Genomic DNA, 18586 nt, shown 5'->3' on the forward strand with positions numbered 1-18586 from the left:
CAGCACTGAAATGAAACCATCTGGAAAAAGAATCTCCCAATAAAATGCTCCTCTTAATTTAAAGAAATTGCACATTTAAAATGTCTAGATCTTCTGTGGGAACACACTGGTTTCATCAACATTTTAGAGTAATACAACTGAACAATTTTAATCAAGTCAACATTCTTCCTTTTGGTTTTATGTTATGGCTTTGAATGAAGTAAATCACTTGGAGTATATTGTTTTGCAAAAATGTCAAAATTTATAACTTTTTGGCCCTAAACCGAATTGAAATAAGCATCTTGAAATCTTGTTTTATTCCCCTGCCAGGAGACAGGAATATGGTATTTTTCAGCCAGGACTAGTTATAATTTTGATGGCTGCTGCTGCTGTTAGTCTTGAATGTCCCATCAGACAGATACTGGGTTCATCTGCTTTCATTTCCCATGAAAATGTGTGCCTGCAGTTCATACTTATTTGGACTCTTTTTAAAAAAAAGCTGATTTTCCATAAGGTGTCTTTAGTCTGCCTTTCCTAGGAATACTTTTTGAAGAAGGAAGCGAGGCATAAGAAACTGCGGCAGTGTAACCATCCTCTGTTTACTGCTGGTTTACCTCACATGTTTACATGGGTAGAATTTGAGGGACTCACTCTCAGTCCAGGGCATTGCCCCTCTCTTGCATGGACAATCCTGCTTGCTCAGGAGTTATTATGAGCACAGGAATGGCAACAAATTCTTTAAATGTTACACCAGTAAAATCCAGTAAAGCCAACAGGATCTGCCCTTGAACCAAAGCAGAGCAGGAGATACAGGTTAGGAAATTCCATAATGGAAATGAATGGAATTCTTGTGGGACATGAAGCAGGGCAGGAGGGCTGGCACAGGTAGCACATGTGCTTGCTGTAGAGAGCTCTGCAAAGCCTTCAACAGAGCCTTTGAAAGACTTTTATTTTAGGTGTGCAGGACGTAATTTGTCACTCAACGGAACAGCAAAATCAGTGATGTTGGCAAGAGTGGGTGAAGGACATTGGTGAGAGTACAAAGAATCAATTCTCATTTTAGTGAAACCCTTGTGTATTGCCCCAGTTGTGTAAAAGGATATCAAGGAAAACATTCAAATAGTTAATGGAAGCAAATTATTGCAATAAGATCTGCTGGTATCAAACTCTCCTGTCCTATAGAGATAATGTTTTTACCCTCTTTGTTCAGACCTTTATTTACAGCTCCAGCTTTGAATGCCGTTCCCCAGTAATGAGCTGCTGTCCCCAGAGCGTCATTACAGTGCTGGGACAGGGCAGGGATACAGCGGGGGAGCACATCAGCTGCGGGGCTGGCAAAGCACAGCTCTGTGTGCAGGGGTGGGGGCTTAGTGAGGCTCAGCAGCCCTCTCTGTTCTTCAGAGATGGTTTTCTCTGTGCCTGAAGTAGAGGCTGTTTCTTTGATATGTGAGTTTATGGGTTGGGGGGGAGTGATGGGTGTGGGAAACAGATGGAGAAATCATGGGGAAACACAGTGGTTTAAAGGAATAAAAAGTTACTTTTTTATTTGAGTCAGTGCACCAAAACAAGGAGCCTCTGAAGAAGGAAAGTGAGCCTGAGGAAAGGGAGGGTTGTGGTGTCATTCATGGAGGAAGGGCTTAGAAGGATTTCAGCCTTATCAGTTAAGCCTGAAAACTCAAATGCTGAAGGTGTGGGAATGGTGGGAAGAGGAAGGCACGGGGTGCTGAGCAGGGCACGGAGCAGAACGTGTGAGAAGCAGGGACAGGGCTGGCCATGAGCTCTCTGGGCTCTCCAGGGGTGAGAGGCAAGGGAGCAAGGATGGGAACAGAGCAAGGACTGGCAGTGACCCAGGCAAGCAAACAAACCCTTGGATAGAAATGGGTGGGGGTGAGGGGGCAGGGGTGACGGCACAGGGGAGCAGCTCCTTTCACCAAAGCAGGACTGTCCTGTGGTTACCCTTAGCTGTCCTTGAGCACTCTCCCTGTGAGGGATGACTGCTTTCTGCCTCTTGCTTCAGCACCGGGTTTCTTTTGGGAGTTTGAGCATGTGCCTGAGGCGTTTTGGGGACCCCTTTACCTGGAGCTGTGCCCCAGCATGGGCTGGCTGGGCTGGGGTGTTCACACCAGCTCACCCACAGGTGATGCCTGGCCCTGCCCTGGTGCACACAGAGGCTGTCAGACCTGTGCCTCTGACACCCACGTGGCCCATGCTGGGCTCTGAAACTCTCTGGGAAGCCTGATGTAAAAAAGGGGGCTATGGCCAGGGCAGAGCTGAGCTCAGCTGCCTCCCCATGGGGTTTGCACTGAGGCATCACAGCTAGGAGGTACCATGGGAGGGCATGTGACAAAGTCCTGCTGTGAGCCCCTTGCAGAAGTCACGTGTAGTTGTCCATTATTTCCCAGCTAAAGCAATGTAGAGTTAAAAATTTGGATTACCTGGAAAAGCTGCTGAAAGCAGGATAAATTATTAATTCCCAGGCTGCATTCTGAAGAATTAATTTCAGCACCATATATTGAAAATTCTCCTTCATGAGAAATAGCCTGGTTTCGAGAGCATGAGATTCTGAAAAAGTGAAATCGTTCCAAGCCATTATTGTATTTTCTGACAATTTTATTTTTTCTTCAATCACTCTCCTTTAGCACACTCAGCTAATATACTTAAATTAGTAGTAGGAAACCCACATTCATAAGAATTCTGTATCTGTATAAAGTACTGAAGTAATTTGGATTCCAGGGCAGAACTGTGGAAATTCTTAGCACGTTTCTCCGTATCTTATCAGAACAGGCATGCATTTCCCACAGCCTGGCCTCTTGCCAGAGGGACTGAGCAGACTTGTTGGAAGGCCACTTTGAATGGGAGAAGTAATCTTTCTGAATGGATTTTCTGGCACAACTCCTGTTGCGTGTGTGGTTCATTGTTCTGGGTGATGTGGCTGTATTTTACCCCCTAGATAAATGTTTTAGGATTGTTGGTTTTTTTGATGATGGGAGGGGTCCTGGGAAAATAATCAAGATTGCTAGTTCTATACAATTCTATAGGCAGATTGTTTTTTTGTTGCAAGTGGTTTTCCGTGTTGTGTAGCTTTGTGAGCATAATTTTAATATAAAGGACAACAGCTGATTAACCCTTGAACTTTCTGATGCTCAAAGGGCTTAGTAATTAAAAAGCAAGCCATTTTCTCTTCTTCAAGGCATTTTAACAGGGTTGTTATGACAGTTCATGTATGTATAGATGTATATTGTGTGTTCATAGTATAGTAATTCACTAAAAAGTACTGCTGGTGTTGTCAAAACTAAAAGAAGAGGTTGCCACTGGTGGCAGACCCTCAGTTACTGTAAATGTTCTCCAGTGAAGTTGGAGTCAATCTCTCTGTGCACCACAGTCCTGCTGTGGAGCTGTGCCAGCCTCTGTGAGCAGAGGATCCGACCCTTAATATGTATTACAGGATAGTTAGTATGATGTGTAACCACAAAGTAACCACAACACACAAATAAGTTCTATTTTAGCCCTGCTGGAGCAAAGAAATAACTGTTAATGCTGAAGACTGAAGTGCAAGAGATTGCTCAGTGGGGGAAGGAGGCAGAAAAAATCCAGATTTTGAGTTACCATGTGTACAGACAAATTCTCATGTCCCAAGGCTAAGTTTTGTCTATAAAAATTCTTTAAGATTTGGGTCTTTGTAATTAAAACATAAAGAATAATTATCTTAAGCTCATATCTGCAGAGAAAGAACTGTGTATTTACTTATTCTCTGCCAAAAAATCTTTTTAGCTGGAAAGATTAACAAAAAGGCATTGAAATATAAAGAAAGACCTTCCTTTTATTGAAATATATATGTTTTGTCAACAGATTCAAAACAGAACTGTCACAACCATTTTTTCTTCCTTTCTTTCTCAAAACAGGCGTGGGGGAAGCATCCAACTCCAAAATTAGTGCCTCTAATGCTTGGAGACATTATGATTAATTTTTGTCTTTAGGTTTCCAGATGTTGGATTTCATCCCAACTTTTAAAGACCTCTAATGTTTAACAGGATATGTGCTGAGTGTAGTCTTTAACAGAGTTTTCTTTCATTACTCCAGGATCTATGAGAAAAGGTAACTTAGGAGGCCGCTGCACATTCGGAGCTGAACCCCCAGCCTTCCAGGCGAGCAGCCAAGGCTGAACGTGCGAGGTTGGACCGGAGCCGCATTCCTTCAGGAAGAAGATGGCCAGGGCCTGGAGCTGGCAGCAGAGCCCTTGGAATGCCCTGCTCCTGCTGCTGTTGTGCACAGGCGGCTGCCAGGCGCAGAGGGACTGCACGGGTGCTGAGTGCCAGGCCCTGGAGAACTGCATCGAGGACGTGCTGGAGCCCGGCGAGTGCTGCGCCACGTGCCTGCAGCACGGCTGCACCTGCGAGGGCTACCAGTACTACGACTGTGTCAACGTGGGCTTCGTCAATGGCAAAGTCCCTGAGGGACAGTCCTACTTTGTGGACTTCGGCAGCACTGAGTGCTCGTGCCCCAAGGGAGGGGGCAAGATCAGCTGCCAGTTCATGCTGTGCCCGGAGCTGCCCCCGAACTGCATCGACGCGGTGGTGCCGGCAGACGGCTGTCCCCAGTGCGGCCGCATCGGCTGCCTGCACGAGGGACAGAAGTACGTGGCGGGGCACACCTTCCACATGCCCCCCTGCAAGGTTTGCCACTGCCCCAACGCCGGCGGGGAGCTGATGTGCTACCAGCTGCCAGACTGCGACACGTTCTCCTTGAACACGGCCAGCCCGGGGGACGCTGAGGATGGCGAGCCCGAGCGGCACTATGACGATCCCTACAGCTACGACCAGGAGGCCTCCGAGGGAGACAACACCCAGGTGGAGTCTCCAAAGAAGTACAGGAGTTACTCGTCCCACCTGGAGCATGAGAGCCTCAGCCAGGAGCAGGGTGAGGACTATGATTACCTGGCGGCCAGCGTGGCTCCCTCGGTGCCAGCCCCGGCTGACCCCCACACCGAGGGCACGGCACCGCCCAGCACCACCCTGGTGCCCCGGGACCCTGCCGAAGCCCACGGTGCCACGGAGCGCGGTGAGCGCCGCAGGCTGCCCCGCACCACGGCACCCTCCCTCCAGCAGGTGACAAGCAAGGAGGCACCAGCCACCACCAGGGCTCCTCCACAGCACACCACGGCCACCATCGAGACACCCCAGCGCCTGGAGGAGTTGGAGAGAAAACCACAAGGGAGCAAAGAGAGGAACGAGCAAGAAAGAGCCCCCCACTCTAAAATGAAAAAACATGCCAGGAAGGAAGAGCCAGAGAATAGCATGTATCAGGGCTTGAAAGAGGTGAACTTTACAGAGCCAAGCTCAGCGAGATCATCCCATGAACGCCTTGAGGGGAATGATTTCCCCAAGGTGAAGTTCAGTGCAACAACCTCTCCTCCTGTTCCTCTGAACGAAGATGGCAGCCAGTCCTCCCCAAAGCAGTCACAGACGCTGTTTCGGTACCATCCTGAGGAGGACGGAGACCCCAACTCCATCCACGCTAACCCCAGGCTACCAGAAGGTAAGAACTACTCCGGTGTGGGTGTCTAGAGAACTCTTACTCGTGATAACATTGGTGCTCATCCTCTGCTGTGTTGTTCTTCCTGTTGCACATGGCCTTGAAATCAACCAAACCACCACCAGCCTTCTTCCATCCCTTCAGGAGGTGGTTTGTGTTCTGTTTCACAGAATAAGCACCATTTCACTGTTGCCCACCTTGCTTTGATTTCACAGACAGTGGATAGGGTTTTCTGGTATTTTAACTTTATTTCAGGTGATGATTTATTAAACTCTGGCATTTTTCTTCAATCACTTTTAACTTCTGTTGTGATGTTAAAGAAACATCTTCCTCTACATAAAGGGATTTAATTAATTATCTCCAGTTACCAACTCAGTGTACTCACATTTGTAGCTTTTGTCCTATTCTGGAAAGGAAGTGAAACAGTTGTGCTTTCACTTTCTAAATAAAAATATTTAGAGCACTTGTAATATTTAGCTCATGGTTGACAGCCTGTCTAAGCTCATTAGTTTAAGAACTCGAGAGATATACTCAAATATTGCTGAGGAATAGTAGGGAGAAAAAGGGCTCTCTCTTGCTTTATGTTTTTTTGGGGCTGGAAGTTTATGATGTTTATGATCAGCTGTGGCAAGTATACGTATTTCCTCTCTGCCTCTGGATTCCTCTTGACATCTGCAGGGACTGTTGATTATACATTTTATGCAATGCTCATTACTGTAATGAATGCAAACTTTATCACTGTAAATTAGCACATACACAGCCCATATTTCCAATTCATTTTTCATCAATTCAAGAGCAGTACCTCCTCTTTCAAGATGTGGCACAAAATGTTCTCACGAGACTCAGCTGGAGGATGCTTGCAGAGAATACTGATGAGTCCCTGGGCAGTGGCTTTTCTCCTGGGCTGTGTAGGTAGCCCTTAAATCTTGAACGGTGCAGTCCATCTCCTGGAGAAGTTTAAGGCAGATGGGAGGAGGAGAGCAGATTTGGAGCTCAGACTCTAAGTCCCGACACACACAGCACCTCATGGCTATTCAAACAGAAAGCATGCCAGGTCCATGGATGGAGATGACAGCTTTTTCCTTTTCCCCTCTTTTAGTTGATTCATCCTCCCTCAAAATCTGAGCCACGCACCAAGGCTGTGTATAATACATGGGCCTGAATTAGGACTGACACAGAATAACTCGCTTCTTGATGCAGCTTTAAAGAAGTTTTTTTTTTTTAATAAAATAGCCTTTTTTTTTCTTTCAAAAAAGGAAAAATGGGTTGAGCACCCTGATATTTTCAATGGGAGAGTTTAAGAAAATCTGTTGGGGTGAAAGTGTTCAGCAGCAGAGCTAAGTACTGGAATTTAGAGTCTGCTCGGTGATTTGCAGTCTCTGATTCCTGGGAACTGCTTGCTTGAGACAGGTCTGGTTGGGGGCTGGATTAGGTTGAGGTGCCTGGAGCAAGATGTGATGGATGGCATGTCAGGCATGAATTGTTCAGTTGACAGAAGCAGGCTTGGGAATCACTGGGTGCCATTTTCCCCTTAGCTGAGATACCTGCAATTTCCTTTAAATATTGCAGAGGTAGAAATGAGAAATAAATGTCCCGTGGGAGCATAGAACTCTGGGACTGGCTGTAGATGCAGCAGCTCCAAGGCTGCTTGCTTCCCTGCCCGGCAGAGCTGCTGCATGTTTTGGGAGCCATCACTGGTGCCACCACACCATGGCCATCACCCACAGTCACTGACAGGTGGGACCTGGCCAGGCAGCCCCTGATCTGCCCCACCATTCCCATCAGGGATATTGGTGGAAGATCTGTAGGGAGCTGCAGCACCCTCTCCAAAAATGAGAGCTTTCTCTTGCCATGACCAGCACTCGTGCCTAGGGATAGCAGTGCTTCCACTCGTTCTGCTGTTTTAATTGACATGGTTGTGATTCATGGGAGTATCTCCATATGTTCCAAGTAATAAAACACATATATCTTGTGTCTTCGGTGACTCCTGAGCCAGTGGTAGAGGGGGAGTGAAAATATTAGTCAGACTTGAAAGAAAAATTAATCCTGCCTACAGATACAGAATGAAAACATACATTTTGTGCATGTATATCCAACTATAAAATGGCAAAAATCTACCAGAATTGCCAAATAACTTCTCCCTTCAGGAACTGCCGGCATGATGTAAACTGCATCAATCCCCTGATTTTCACAGCCTGTGGGGCTGTTGTGCTGCTCCCTAATGAGGCTGCAGCTGCTCTGGCACTGCACAGGGTTTTGTTCGACCAGCTCTCCGCAGAGTGCTCTGGGGTACATTTCTGTGACTCTATGGCCATTCTAGATTTATTTTTTATGTTTTGTTTCATGGTGCTTTTTCCCCAGAGTTTAGAAAAGTTTGGGAGCTTCCAAAGGGGCTCTCAGCCCAGGTTAGGTGGCTGTTGTATTTGTTCCTCCAGTTTAGCTGTATCCTGGCCCCAGAATTCTGCTGTGGTTGGGTTCTGATACCTTTAGTTAAAAACTTGGCTTCATTACTTGTATTTTGCATATCTCACTTTGATTTTATATGTAGCTGAGTTTTCATCTCCCAAATCTTTGCTGGTTCATATGTAATCAAATGGTGGAAACAACATGGAACACTTTGTTGCTCGGGAAAGGTTAATTTTGTGATTTGGTTTTCTTTCTTCTTTTTAGCATTGTTTTTCATCTGTAGTATTGCCCTATGTTCACATCAGCTACTCCATTCCTAAAGGAGCTGTAAGTGTACAGCAGAGGTAATTACGCAGCTGAAAAAGTGCAAATTAAATGCTTTCACCATGGGAAGGGATGAGATTAATGGAGACTGTTCTCTTTATAAAGTCTCTTTCCAAACATTGATCTTACCTGTCACTTACTGCAAGAGCAGCAAATGGGGGAAATTTTAATTTCTGTATTGCCTAATTCCTCATCCTAAAAATGCCCTGATCAGGGCAGGGCTGACTAAAACATATTTCAAGAACTTAGTGTCAAATCCTGTTATGATTTTCCCACTTTCTTCCATTTCCCCATGCTCTGGCAGTAGAGTGCTATTCCTTGGATAAATGTAACTCAGGTAGCAAGCAGCCTCATTGTGAATGTTTTATGATATGCATTCTGGTTTTGGCTGGCTCAGCAGCAGTTTGGATCTAGCTGGACCTGTTATGTTTCAGAGTGGAGGTGTTTTTCCACTTAAACTCCTCCACAACTGGTGATTTTTTTTTTACCCTGGTGGCTTTTAGAGATAAAAATAATTGTTCTCAAGCTGGAATGAATTGCACCAATTTGGGATCTGAGAAGAGTGGCATTTATTGCAGGTGAACCTGCTCAGGCAGGAGCTTCTGCAAGGTTCCTGTGAAATTTCTGAGCATGTAGCTGAGATTCCAGCCACCCATCTGCTGCATGTGTGCTGATTCGGAAACTCCTGGAAAAAGATGACCTTGAATTTCTGAAATGAGGGCAGACAGATCCATGTGCAGGTCCAGAAGTTGGACTTGATGGTCCTTCTGGTCTCTTCCAGCCTGGATATTCTATAACTCTGTGAAAGCAGACCTGCAGTGAGGGTTTGGAAGCATTCCCTGAGCACACCACCCTTTGTCCCTCTTACTGCCACCATAAAAAGCACTGGAGGTGGGAGAATGCTTGCATGGTCCTTCAGAAACAAACTCTGTTTGCAGTTAGTTGGGATTTTCTTCTATCAGGTGAAGTGGTGTCTCATTTTTACTTGAATTACCCCAGGCTTAATCATGTGTTCTCTACTTTATCCCAGTCCTTTCTGTAACAGGAAGAAATCAGCTTTTGAGCCCTCAAAATAGGATATCTGAGGAATAAAAAATAAACCTCAGGAGGCTGTTGTGCGAGGAAAGGAAGCCTTTGGGAAAGTAAGTGTAAATCAACATGAATTACAGCCCTGGGTGACAGTGTTAGTGGTTCCTTTGGTAGTTGGAGTTCTGAGGTAGCACAAATGGGAATAAGGCAGTCTGAGATAGTTGCAAAAAGAGGAAGACTAAAATACTATAAATTAAAAAATGTTTATATGTCCTGCCAAAAGTGGCCTTTGTTACTTTATTAGGTACCCAGATGCTAGTTTAGAAGGAAAAAATGAACTAATTCAGCCATTTCTATTAATGAAAACATCCTATGTATGATATGTGGGGGGCTGATTCCCTCACGGCTGCTGGCACACAGCCTTCCCTGCACCCTTCCCTTTTCACCTCAGGCATGGATTTGTCAGCAGAGGGTGCAAGGAAAGTCCAAACCTGCCCAAATGACACAGAGGAGTGCATTCAGAGTAACTCCTCACAGAGTAACTCCTCACTGCAATAAACAGTAGCCAGAGTATCCAGTCTGTCTCTCTGCTTCCTCAGCTGCTGCTTTCAGTGGCTGCAGTGGTGGGTCTGTACCCAGTGCTTGGAGCAGTCCCGTATGAGGATAGGGAACAGTCCCGTGTGAGGATAGGGAACAGTCCCGTGTGAGGGATGGGAACAGTCCCGTGTGAGGATTGGGAACAGTCCCGTGTGAGGGATGGGAACAGTCCCGTGTGAGGATAGGGAACAGTCCCATGTGAGGATTGGGAACAGTCCCATGTGAGGGATGGGAACAGTCCTGTGTGAGGGATGGGAACAGTCCCATGTGAGGATTGGGAACAGTCCCATGTGAGGGATGGGAACAGTCCTGTGTGAGGATAGGGAACAGTCCCATGTGAGGATTGGGAACAGTCCCATGTGAGGGATGGGAACAGTCCTGTGTGAGGGATGGGAACAGTCCCATGTGAGGATAGGGAACAGTCCCGTGTGAGGGATGGGAACAGTCCCGTGTGAGGATTGGGAACAGTCCTGTGTGAGGATTGTGAACAGTCCCGTGTGAGGGATGGGAACAGTCCCGTGTGAGGGATGGGAACAGTCCCGTGTGAGGGATGGGAACAGTCCCGTGTGAGGATAGGGAACAGTCCCGTGTGAGGGATGGGAACAGTCCCGTGTGAGGGATGGGAACAGTCCCGTGTGAGGATAGGGAACAGTCCCGTGTGAGGATTGTGAACAGTCCCGTGTGAGGGATGGGAACAGTCCCGTGTGAGGATAGGGAACAGTCCCGTGTGAGGGATGGGAACAGTCCCGTGTGAGGAATGGGAACAGTCCCATGTGAGGGATGGGAACAGTCCCGTGTGAGGGATGGGAACAGTCCCGTGTGAGGATAGGGAACAGTCCCGTGTGAGGAATGGGAACAGTCCCGTGTGAGGAATGGGAACAGTCCCATGTGAGGGATGGGAACAGTCCCGTGTGAGGGATGGGAACAGTCCCGTGTGAGGATAGGGAACAGTCCCGTGTGAGGGATGGGAACAGTCCTGTGTGAGGATTGGGAACAGTCCCCTGTGAGGATTGGGAGCAGGCACACAGGCAGCAGCCAAATTCCTGATGTCCAGACCTGTCCTAACCAGGGGCATGCTTTTGGGGCGAGTGCCGGTGCTTTGGGGTTTGTGTCTGGGTGATGGCTCTGGACATGTTGCTGCATGGCTGCTGCTCGCCTTGCTGTGTTTTGGGAGCTGCTCTGGGTCAGATCCTCCTGTTGCTTTTCCAACTGGCTGGGCTTCAGGGCACCTCTCAGAGCTGCAGGCTCTGCATTGGGAATGTAATTCTTTGCAGGAATTCCCCAGTTGAGCCCAAACCCTCCTCACCACTGTCCTTCTCCAATTCCTCATGTGTATCTTCCTTCTAAAACAGATATAAGTCGCAGTTCATGAGCTCCTGGCTGCAATACTTTTGTGTCAGGCTTTTATGGGGCTGTTTTGCTCCTTGTCTTAAAGAGTATTTTAAGCCATTACTGTATATTGAATAGTGGTCTTTAGTTAGAAAATACAGTTTAGACAATCCTTTTTAAAGCTGCACGTATCTGTGCTGTGATGCAGGCACAGGCCTGGTATGCAGAATGCCAACATTGGGTGCCATGCTTTGCTAAAAGCTGTGTAGCCTGTCATAGTCAGGTGTCTGCCAACTTTTAAGAGCCTAAATAATTTAAGAAATAGTCATATCTTGAGTTCTTTTCTTTTCAAACTCCAGTACTTGCCAATGTCTTAACCAGAGATGTGTAAGAAGGTGGCTTTCCATCTTCCTGTGTTACTCATAAAATTAAGGTAACAGCTGCTGCCTGCATTGTGAATCACTGGGAACCACAACGAGCAGGTACAGTCTACAAGGTGGGACAAGCGTGTGTTCCTGCAGCTCCTGCCAGTCCTGCCTCCATTAAATACTATCTGAAGAGCACAGTTCTTGTCCCACACACAGCTCTGTGTGCTGGTGAGGTGCAGTCAGATCTTCCTCTGCTGACAGTGCATTAAACCCCGGGCTGTTGGTGCTGCAGCACATGGAGTTACTCACACAGCTGGCTGGTAGTGTTCTGTATAGGGAAATCCATTGTGCTCAGTGCTGGCACCACGGGAATGTGCAGAGGAGTGGCTGGAAGTGGAACAGGATGGAGCATTCACACCTGGCTGGGGCCCGCAGTGGGAACCCATCCGCCCTGCAGCACAAACCCACCGCAGTGCCTGCGTGGGACAGGCTTTGCACAGGGACACTGAACACAGTGGGGCTTTCAGTTATTCTTTCCTTCAGGGGGTTTAGGTACTAAGATAGTTCAAATCTCAAATTGTTGCTGTAATACAACTGGAGTTGGGCACCCAACCTGGGATAGCATCAAAATACCTTTGAAAACCCATCTTATGTACCTGTTCTGTAGAGGTAAAATCATTATATTTACAAAGTCAGCTCCATCCATGGAGAACATTGAATCTCAGTTCTGAAATTCAAACATGCTGCAGACAAAGTGTGAAAATAAGATGGGAGGTTTTTTTTGTATGAATTAATTACCCACTGGAACAGATGAGGCTGTTGGTCTCTCCAGGTTTCTCGAAAGGATTCCATTTGCTGGTTATTTATAGTAAGTATCCAAGAATATTTTTTTTGGTGCATGATTGATATTCCTTCAGAAAATAGAATTTAAATGAGACTTCTTTGCAGTAATGTATCTGTTATTCCAATCGATCACCAAGGTATTAAAACTGACTCTGAATATAGCTCCTTGTTAGAGAAAGGAAAGTATAAGTAGTAATTCCTGATCCAGATTTTGTGAGACAATAACCTTTTGAACAGTTTCAAAAATGTAGGCCAAATAAATGTAGCTTTCTAGCATATGCTTACTCATGAAAGGATTTGTAATTTCATTACCCCGGGCCTCACAGCGAGCAATAACTCCTACCTCTCAGGGATTCTTAGGTAACATGCCAGCAAGTAATTGGAATTTTATAAAGATCCCCTTATGTGTGAGCAGGCTTCATATTTTTTTGACTGTTCGCAGTCTGTCTGTGCTCTGCTTGAGATGACCAATTCTTTTCCAAAGCCACCAGAAAGTCCTAAATTGCCATCCCAAAGCACTGGGAGTGTTTATGCTCAGACAAATGCTGGGAAAGGGGTAGGAGAAAGAAGTATTTTATTTGTGCTGTGTTTAGGGCCAGCAAGCCTCCTCTGCACATTTCCCCCTTCCCTGCCTTTGCCAGGGGCCAGGGAGCTGCAGAGCCCTCCAGGAGCCACCTGCCTTGCTCCAGCACTACGTGTGGGTGTCTGGGGCACACCAAGCACCCTGCAGGTTTGTAAGCAGCAGCATTCCAGAGTCACCGTGTATGCAGTTGGTCACTGCCTGTTGGAATTGCTGCTTTCCCTCCATCCTGGGATGCTCTGGTGGTGATGGGCTGGCTGTGAGATAGTGGCAATAGCTCAGGTGGGTGCAGTGGGGTGGGAAGGGAGGCTGGGTAGCTAGGGTGGGCAGAAGGCTCGTGCTGGGGCTGCCCTGCCTGCCCTCTCCAGCCTGGTGCTGCACTTCTAGCTGCAGTTTCTCCAACCCTTCCTACATCAGAAATGGTGCTATTCACACAAATCCCCAAGCAGTAATTCCTTCCTTTGGTGTCTTGAGTGCTGCTTGCTTTTGTGGTGCTGTTCTGAACCACAGAGAGGCCAGTTGTGTTCATATGGGCTCAGAGTTGTTTGACCATAGTTTTGAATTACCAAGTACTAAAATAAACATTTATGGCTTCAACAGCTCTGGGTTTAAAAGCTTTTAACAGTACAAAGAGTTGCCTGAAAGGGGAGGATCTGCATCAGTAACTTTTAAAAGGTGTTATAAAAGTTGATGGTCTTATGAGCTGTTCCTTTATGTAAACTATACATCTTAAAAACAATGAAAATCATCAGATGAGATCTCATGGCCTTACTGCTGCCATGCACCGGGCAAGTGACTGCTTGCAGCTGCAGTGACCCGTACTGCCCAAGGAATAGGTGTGCTAGTCCTGAACACTCTTCCACCAAGGTTACTGAGCTGGGCACATGAGGATGGCTCAGGGCTAAGGATGGTGACTGCTTAGGATGAGCTTTATTTTGTATGAGGTCACTCTGTAGAAATGTTATTTCTAGAAGCTGTGGGGGGGCTGTTGCCCAGCATGGGGACTTGGTGTGGGGACCCTGCAGCCTGGTGTTGGCCACCAGACACTGGGGACCAGTACAGGAACTCTTCTGGGAGAGCTGTAGGAAAGAAATGCAGGCAGACATACTTCCAGTGGTGTAAGGGAAGTCAACAGGTTACCAAAATCCAAATCAACTGGAAAAGCAAGTGTGTGCTCAGTACAGGATCATCAGTGAGCACTGTTGAAAAGGAAGAGAGTATGGAATGTGAGAAAGGGAATTTTCCATGGATGTCTTATATGGTCCAGAAAATTTTCAGCCAATTTGATGCAATATATTCTGGTGTCAGAGTGGCACTGAGGTGCTTTTTGGGTGATAATCCCCCTAACACCGTGTGAGGGCTCCAGTCTGGCACTGACCTGTAATAGCACTCACCTCCTCCTTACATTCTCTGTGAGCAGCAGCATCAGCTGTCTTTGGAGCAGGGGAGCTGGGGTTTGACTGGAGCTGGCTTCTAGGCAGGGAAAAAGAATTGAGAAGAAGATGGACGAGTTCTTGCAACAAGAACATCTGGCTGTACCTCAGTTTCCCTCTCTTCTAACCTCTCACTATTTTATGTTAATTTTAGTCTGAGTCTCCAAAGACATTGTATGTGCTACTTGCTGGAATAATTTTCTTAGCACAAGTTAAATTGATTAGTATTAGGGAGTTGCACATCTTGTATGAAGTAAATCAGCTAAAGTGCTTCTTGTATTCATGTTCTGAGGTAGATATCCTGCAGGGACTTAGGAACCCTACGTCATGTTTTGTCAGGGGTTTTGTCAGTTGTTATACTTGACAGCAAGTATATGCCAATGGCACAGGGAAAAGATATTCCAGGCACACAAACGTTGCCTTTGTAGGGAGGAGAATTCCCTGGAAAGCAAACACTGAACACCAAAGCACACCCTGCACTCCGGCTGGCCGAGCTGGGAAAGCAGAGCCTTGTCTGGAGGGGACTCGTGTCCAAAGTTTTCTGGTCTGTTACTCCAAAAGGGAACTTCAGGACTATGAAATGAAAATAGGTGGAAACATATCTTTGTAATGAAATTGGAGCTTATATTGTGGTGGTTTCTTACAGTCCTTTCCATAAGGTTTCAGAGTTCTTCTGTATTGAACAAGCAGAACAAGAAGCTGGGAGCGAGTTTAATGGTGTTTAAGGAGCCTTTTTTTCTTTCTTCTCCTTTTAATAATGATTATGAAAAGGCTTCTGGATAAGAGTGTGAAGGCAATGCACTGTGTGCCTGGTGGCACAAAGAGCTGTACACCCATCCCACATGACTGCCAAGTGCTGTCAGGGTTTGGCTACCAAGCTTCCAGCTGATGGCTTTAAAGCTTCCTTACACCCGACTGTAAGTCTGCAGCTATGTCTATAAAACATCTTGTTTATGGCCTATAAGCAGCTGAAGATTAATACAGTTCTCCCACTTATCCAAGAATCCTTCCTCTGCAATGTTCATTAATTTTCCTGGTGCTGGAATTGCCTTACATGGAATTACTAGTAGTTTTCATTTCCAGATTCAAACCTACATTGTTCTAGCTGAATGATTTTATAAGAGATTCACTCTGAGGAACTGTTTTTATTGAAGATAACATACACTTAAGTAATGTCTCATGTAATTATGATAAAATTTGTTCTTTTCCTGGTTCTGGATCAAAGTTGATAAGTGTGGTCTGAACCCATGGCATTCAAATCAAAAGAAAAGCATAGGGACCATCAGTGATGGCTGCCTTTACATTAGAAGGTTCCATAAATGTTAAATTTCAGTCAGTTTGGATTGACTATGGCGGTTTTGCTGGTGGAAGATAAATACAGAGACTTTACAGAATCTTGTGCTCTGGTGTCAGAAGTTTTGGACAATACTTTAAAGTGATGAATATGCTTTGCATGTGTTCTTGAAGTACAGACGTTTGGCTTGCTCAGCCAATGACCCTGGAAAAGTCTGTGCTCTTTCTCCTTCACCCTTGGCCTCCAGGGATATGAGGAGCAAGTTTGTACTGTGGTGTGGCCAAGAACAAGTTGTGGGACAGGCAGAGACTCTCACTGCCCTGGTACCATGTGAAGCTAACCAACTGAGATGAAAAAAGTATTACACTGCTGGTTTTCTTATTCTGAAGGAATGTAACCAGCCAGTTAAAATTAACAGAAGCTTTTAGAGTCAGCCAGTTACATTTGCCTTCCAGTGTGAATAATTTGGTATGTGGAGAAGTTATGGCATGTGGCAGAGAGAGGAGTTCAGGATGAGCACTGGTACACTCCTGCAGGGAGGATGAACAGTTCAGCACTGCAGGGCTGGGGCTGAACCTCCTTTAGCCTTCAGTCCCAAGTCCCCATTCTCATTCTGGACCATGCAGAGAGCCAGTGCATCATCAGCACTGCTGTTTGTCTGCACCACTTCAACCATGGGGTCTGACCTTTATTAGGTAATACTGAAGTCTCCTTTTGGTGTGGTGAATAGATTTGCACAGCTTTGAAATCTGACTCCGCTATTTCAGAGAGAGTGCTTGCTTGTTAGTCAGCTTTTGCATGGAGTCAGTAATGTTCCTCGAAAAAAGACACTGAAGGTCAGACCCTGTCTTGTCAATGCTATGTTAACCCCATTAGTTTCAGTGAGGTATACACTCGTTTTTGCTGCATTGCTCCTCTGACATTAAAATGGTGAAGGGCAACTATTAAGCATCTGAAATTTTAAAAATTAAATGTGATCTTTAAGAAAGAACTCCTTGCATCTCACATGGGCATACAGCAGTTGCTCTCACTTCACATGGCTTCCTTTGAAATGACAAAGCACTTAGTTGTTTCTTATATTTTTTGGTCAGACTCAAATTCTTCTCCCAGAATGTGCAGTTAATCTGTAGTAAGCGAATACCTCATAAACCATAGGATCACTGTGTAAATACATTATTTTAGCCATTTGTCTCTTTTGTTTGTAAATTCCCCAAACTGAACATCTGCGTAATGGACATTTAGGGCCATGCAGTTGATAGCACAGGGCTCCTGGCACCACACAGTGCTGAGGGTCACAAATGAGCTCCTCTTCCCATGACAGGCAGGAATGGATGCCTGCTCATCCAGCATCACCAAACACATTCCTCTAGGAAAGAAGAGCTGGTGTTGATTGATTAATATGCTTCCCCCACCCTTGCCAGGGTCACAGAACTGAAATTCTCACTGCTCTGTTTCAAATGTGGCACAGACAGCTTCAGACTCCCACAGAAAGTTAATTGTGCCCTTGAACATAAATATCTGGTCTATGTTTTGTGTAATACAGTCCGTTTTAGACCCAGAGGAATTGCAGAGTTTTCTAAGTATATATCATGAGAATTGTTCTTGTGGACTGCATTCATACTAGGTCAGAATGCTGCTTGTCTTGGAGCAAATCTTGGCTTAGTTTGATGTAGTGAAGTATCTTCGCTACACTATTAGTGAAGAAATCATCATAGCATTTTCCTATTTCATATTTTAATGGCAAGAAACATATATGTGTATATATATAATAGAATCACAGAATCAATAAGGATAGAAACCAAGGCCTCAGAGATCATCAAGTCCAAGCTTTCTCTCTCTTTCCCTCTCTCACTCTCTTGCAAGGTTCAGGAAAGAGTCCATTTCCTGGAGGGCCAGGGGACCACACTGCTGCTGACGTGGTGATTGATTCTATTCCCTAAGATGAACCAGGGAGGTTTCCTAACCCCTTCTCATTTGTTTTGGCTGGCTGTTCGCTGCCACCTTGCTGAGATTTTCCATTTGCTGCTTGAATCCACTCCAGATTCAGAACCTGAAAGCTGCCAAACCTCATGGGAGGGAGCTTTGAGAGGTAACAAGTGTTGGTGCAGTGGAAGGAGAAGCCAGGCTGGCAATGGCTGTTGAGGATGTTTTTGGTGTAGTAGCCCATGACACTCAGTACAGGCTATGTTGCCTTATCTGTGCATTCTCCCAAGGATGAAAAGCAAACTATCTGCTCTCATAACCTGTCCCCTCTCTGCTGCTCCATCAGTTCTAGTGTACAGTGCAGGTTTGTTTGCTTCTCATGGGGCCTTTGGAAAAGGTAAAGTTTAGCCTTTATTAATTCAGTATCTTGGTGTAATTAAGAGAAGGTGGCTCCATGTGGGCTCCCTCAGCCCAGCCCAGAGGCCTGGCTGTGTGTGCAGTTGGGGGAGAGTCAGAACAAAGCTGTAGCTTTGTGTGTGGATGTGCAGGCTGGGCCCTAGAACAGGAGTTAAACTGGTGTTCAGTACAGACATGACCCACAGTGTGCAGGATGAATGTGTCAATGCAGCCAACACTGCTGGGTGTGTGTGTGTGTGTGGCTGTTTGGTATCAAATGCCTTAAAAAAGGTGCAGAGGAACTTCCAGCTGTGTCCTGGGGAGCTGCCTGCTGAGGCTGGAAGATGCCTTTATCTGGTGTACCCTCTTTTCTTATTCCCTGGTAGTAAGACTTGGTTGTTAACTTTCAAACTGCTGAGCAGCTTTTAACTACTTGTGTGGACTAAAAATCCACCTTCATCAGATGCTAAAATAGATCCTAACACATTCCTGAATTTGTCTGTCAAGCAGGGGAGAGTTCAGTTCTGCAGCAGTGATGGCGGTTGCCACAATT

At 46.0% G+C, this 18586-nt stretch overlaps 1 protein-coding gene across 14 annotated transcripts in view; it reads left to right on the forward strand.

Annotated features, from left to right (window-relative positions):
* Positions 1–18586, forward strand: part of FBLN2 (fibulin 2) — a 92597-nt gene that overhangs the window by 20446 nt on the left and 53565 nt on the right. For all 14 annotated transcript variants that reach the window (XM_085590847.1, XM_085590854.1, XM_085590846.1 and 11 more), the window contains one exon: positions 4060–5514. In XM_085590847.1, the coding sequence (XP_085446973.1) occupies positions 4185–5514 (1330 nt within the window). In that variant the 5' untranslated portion in view covers positions 4060–4184. The remainder of the gene's footprint in view (positions 1–4059; positions 5515–18586) is intronic.

The sequence above is a fragment of the Lonchura striata genome, chromosome 12 (genome assembly GCF_050655825.1).
Source record: "Lonchura striata isolate lonStrDom1 chromosome 12, ASM5065582v1, whole genome shotgun sequence".
Classification (NCBI taxonomy): domain Eukaryota; kingdom Metazoa; phylum Chordata; class Aves; order Passeriformes; family Estrildidae; genus Lonchura; species Lonchura striata.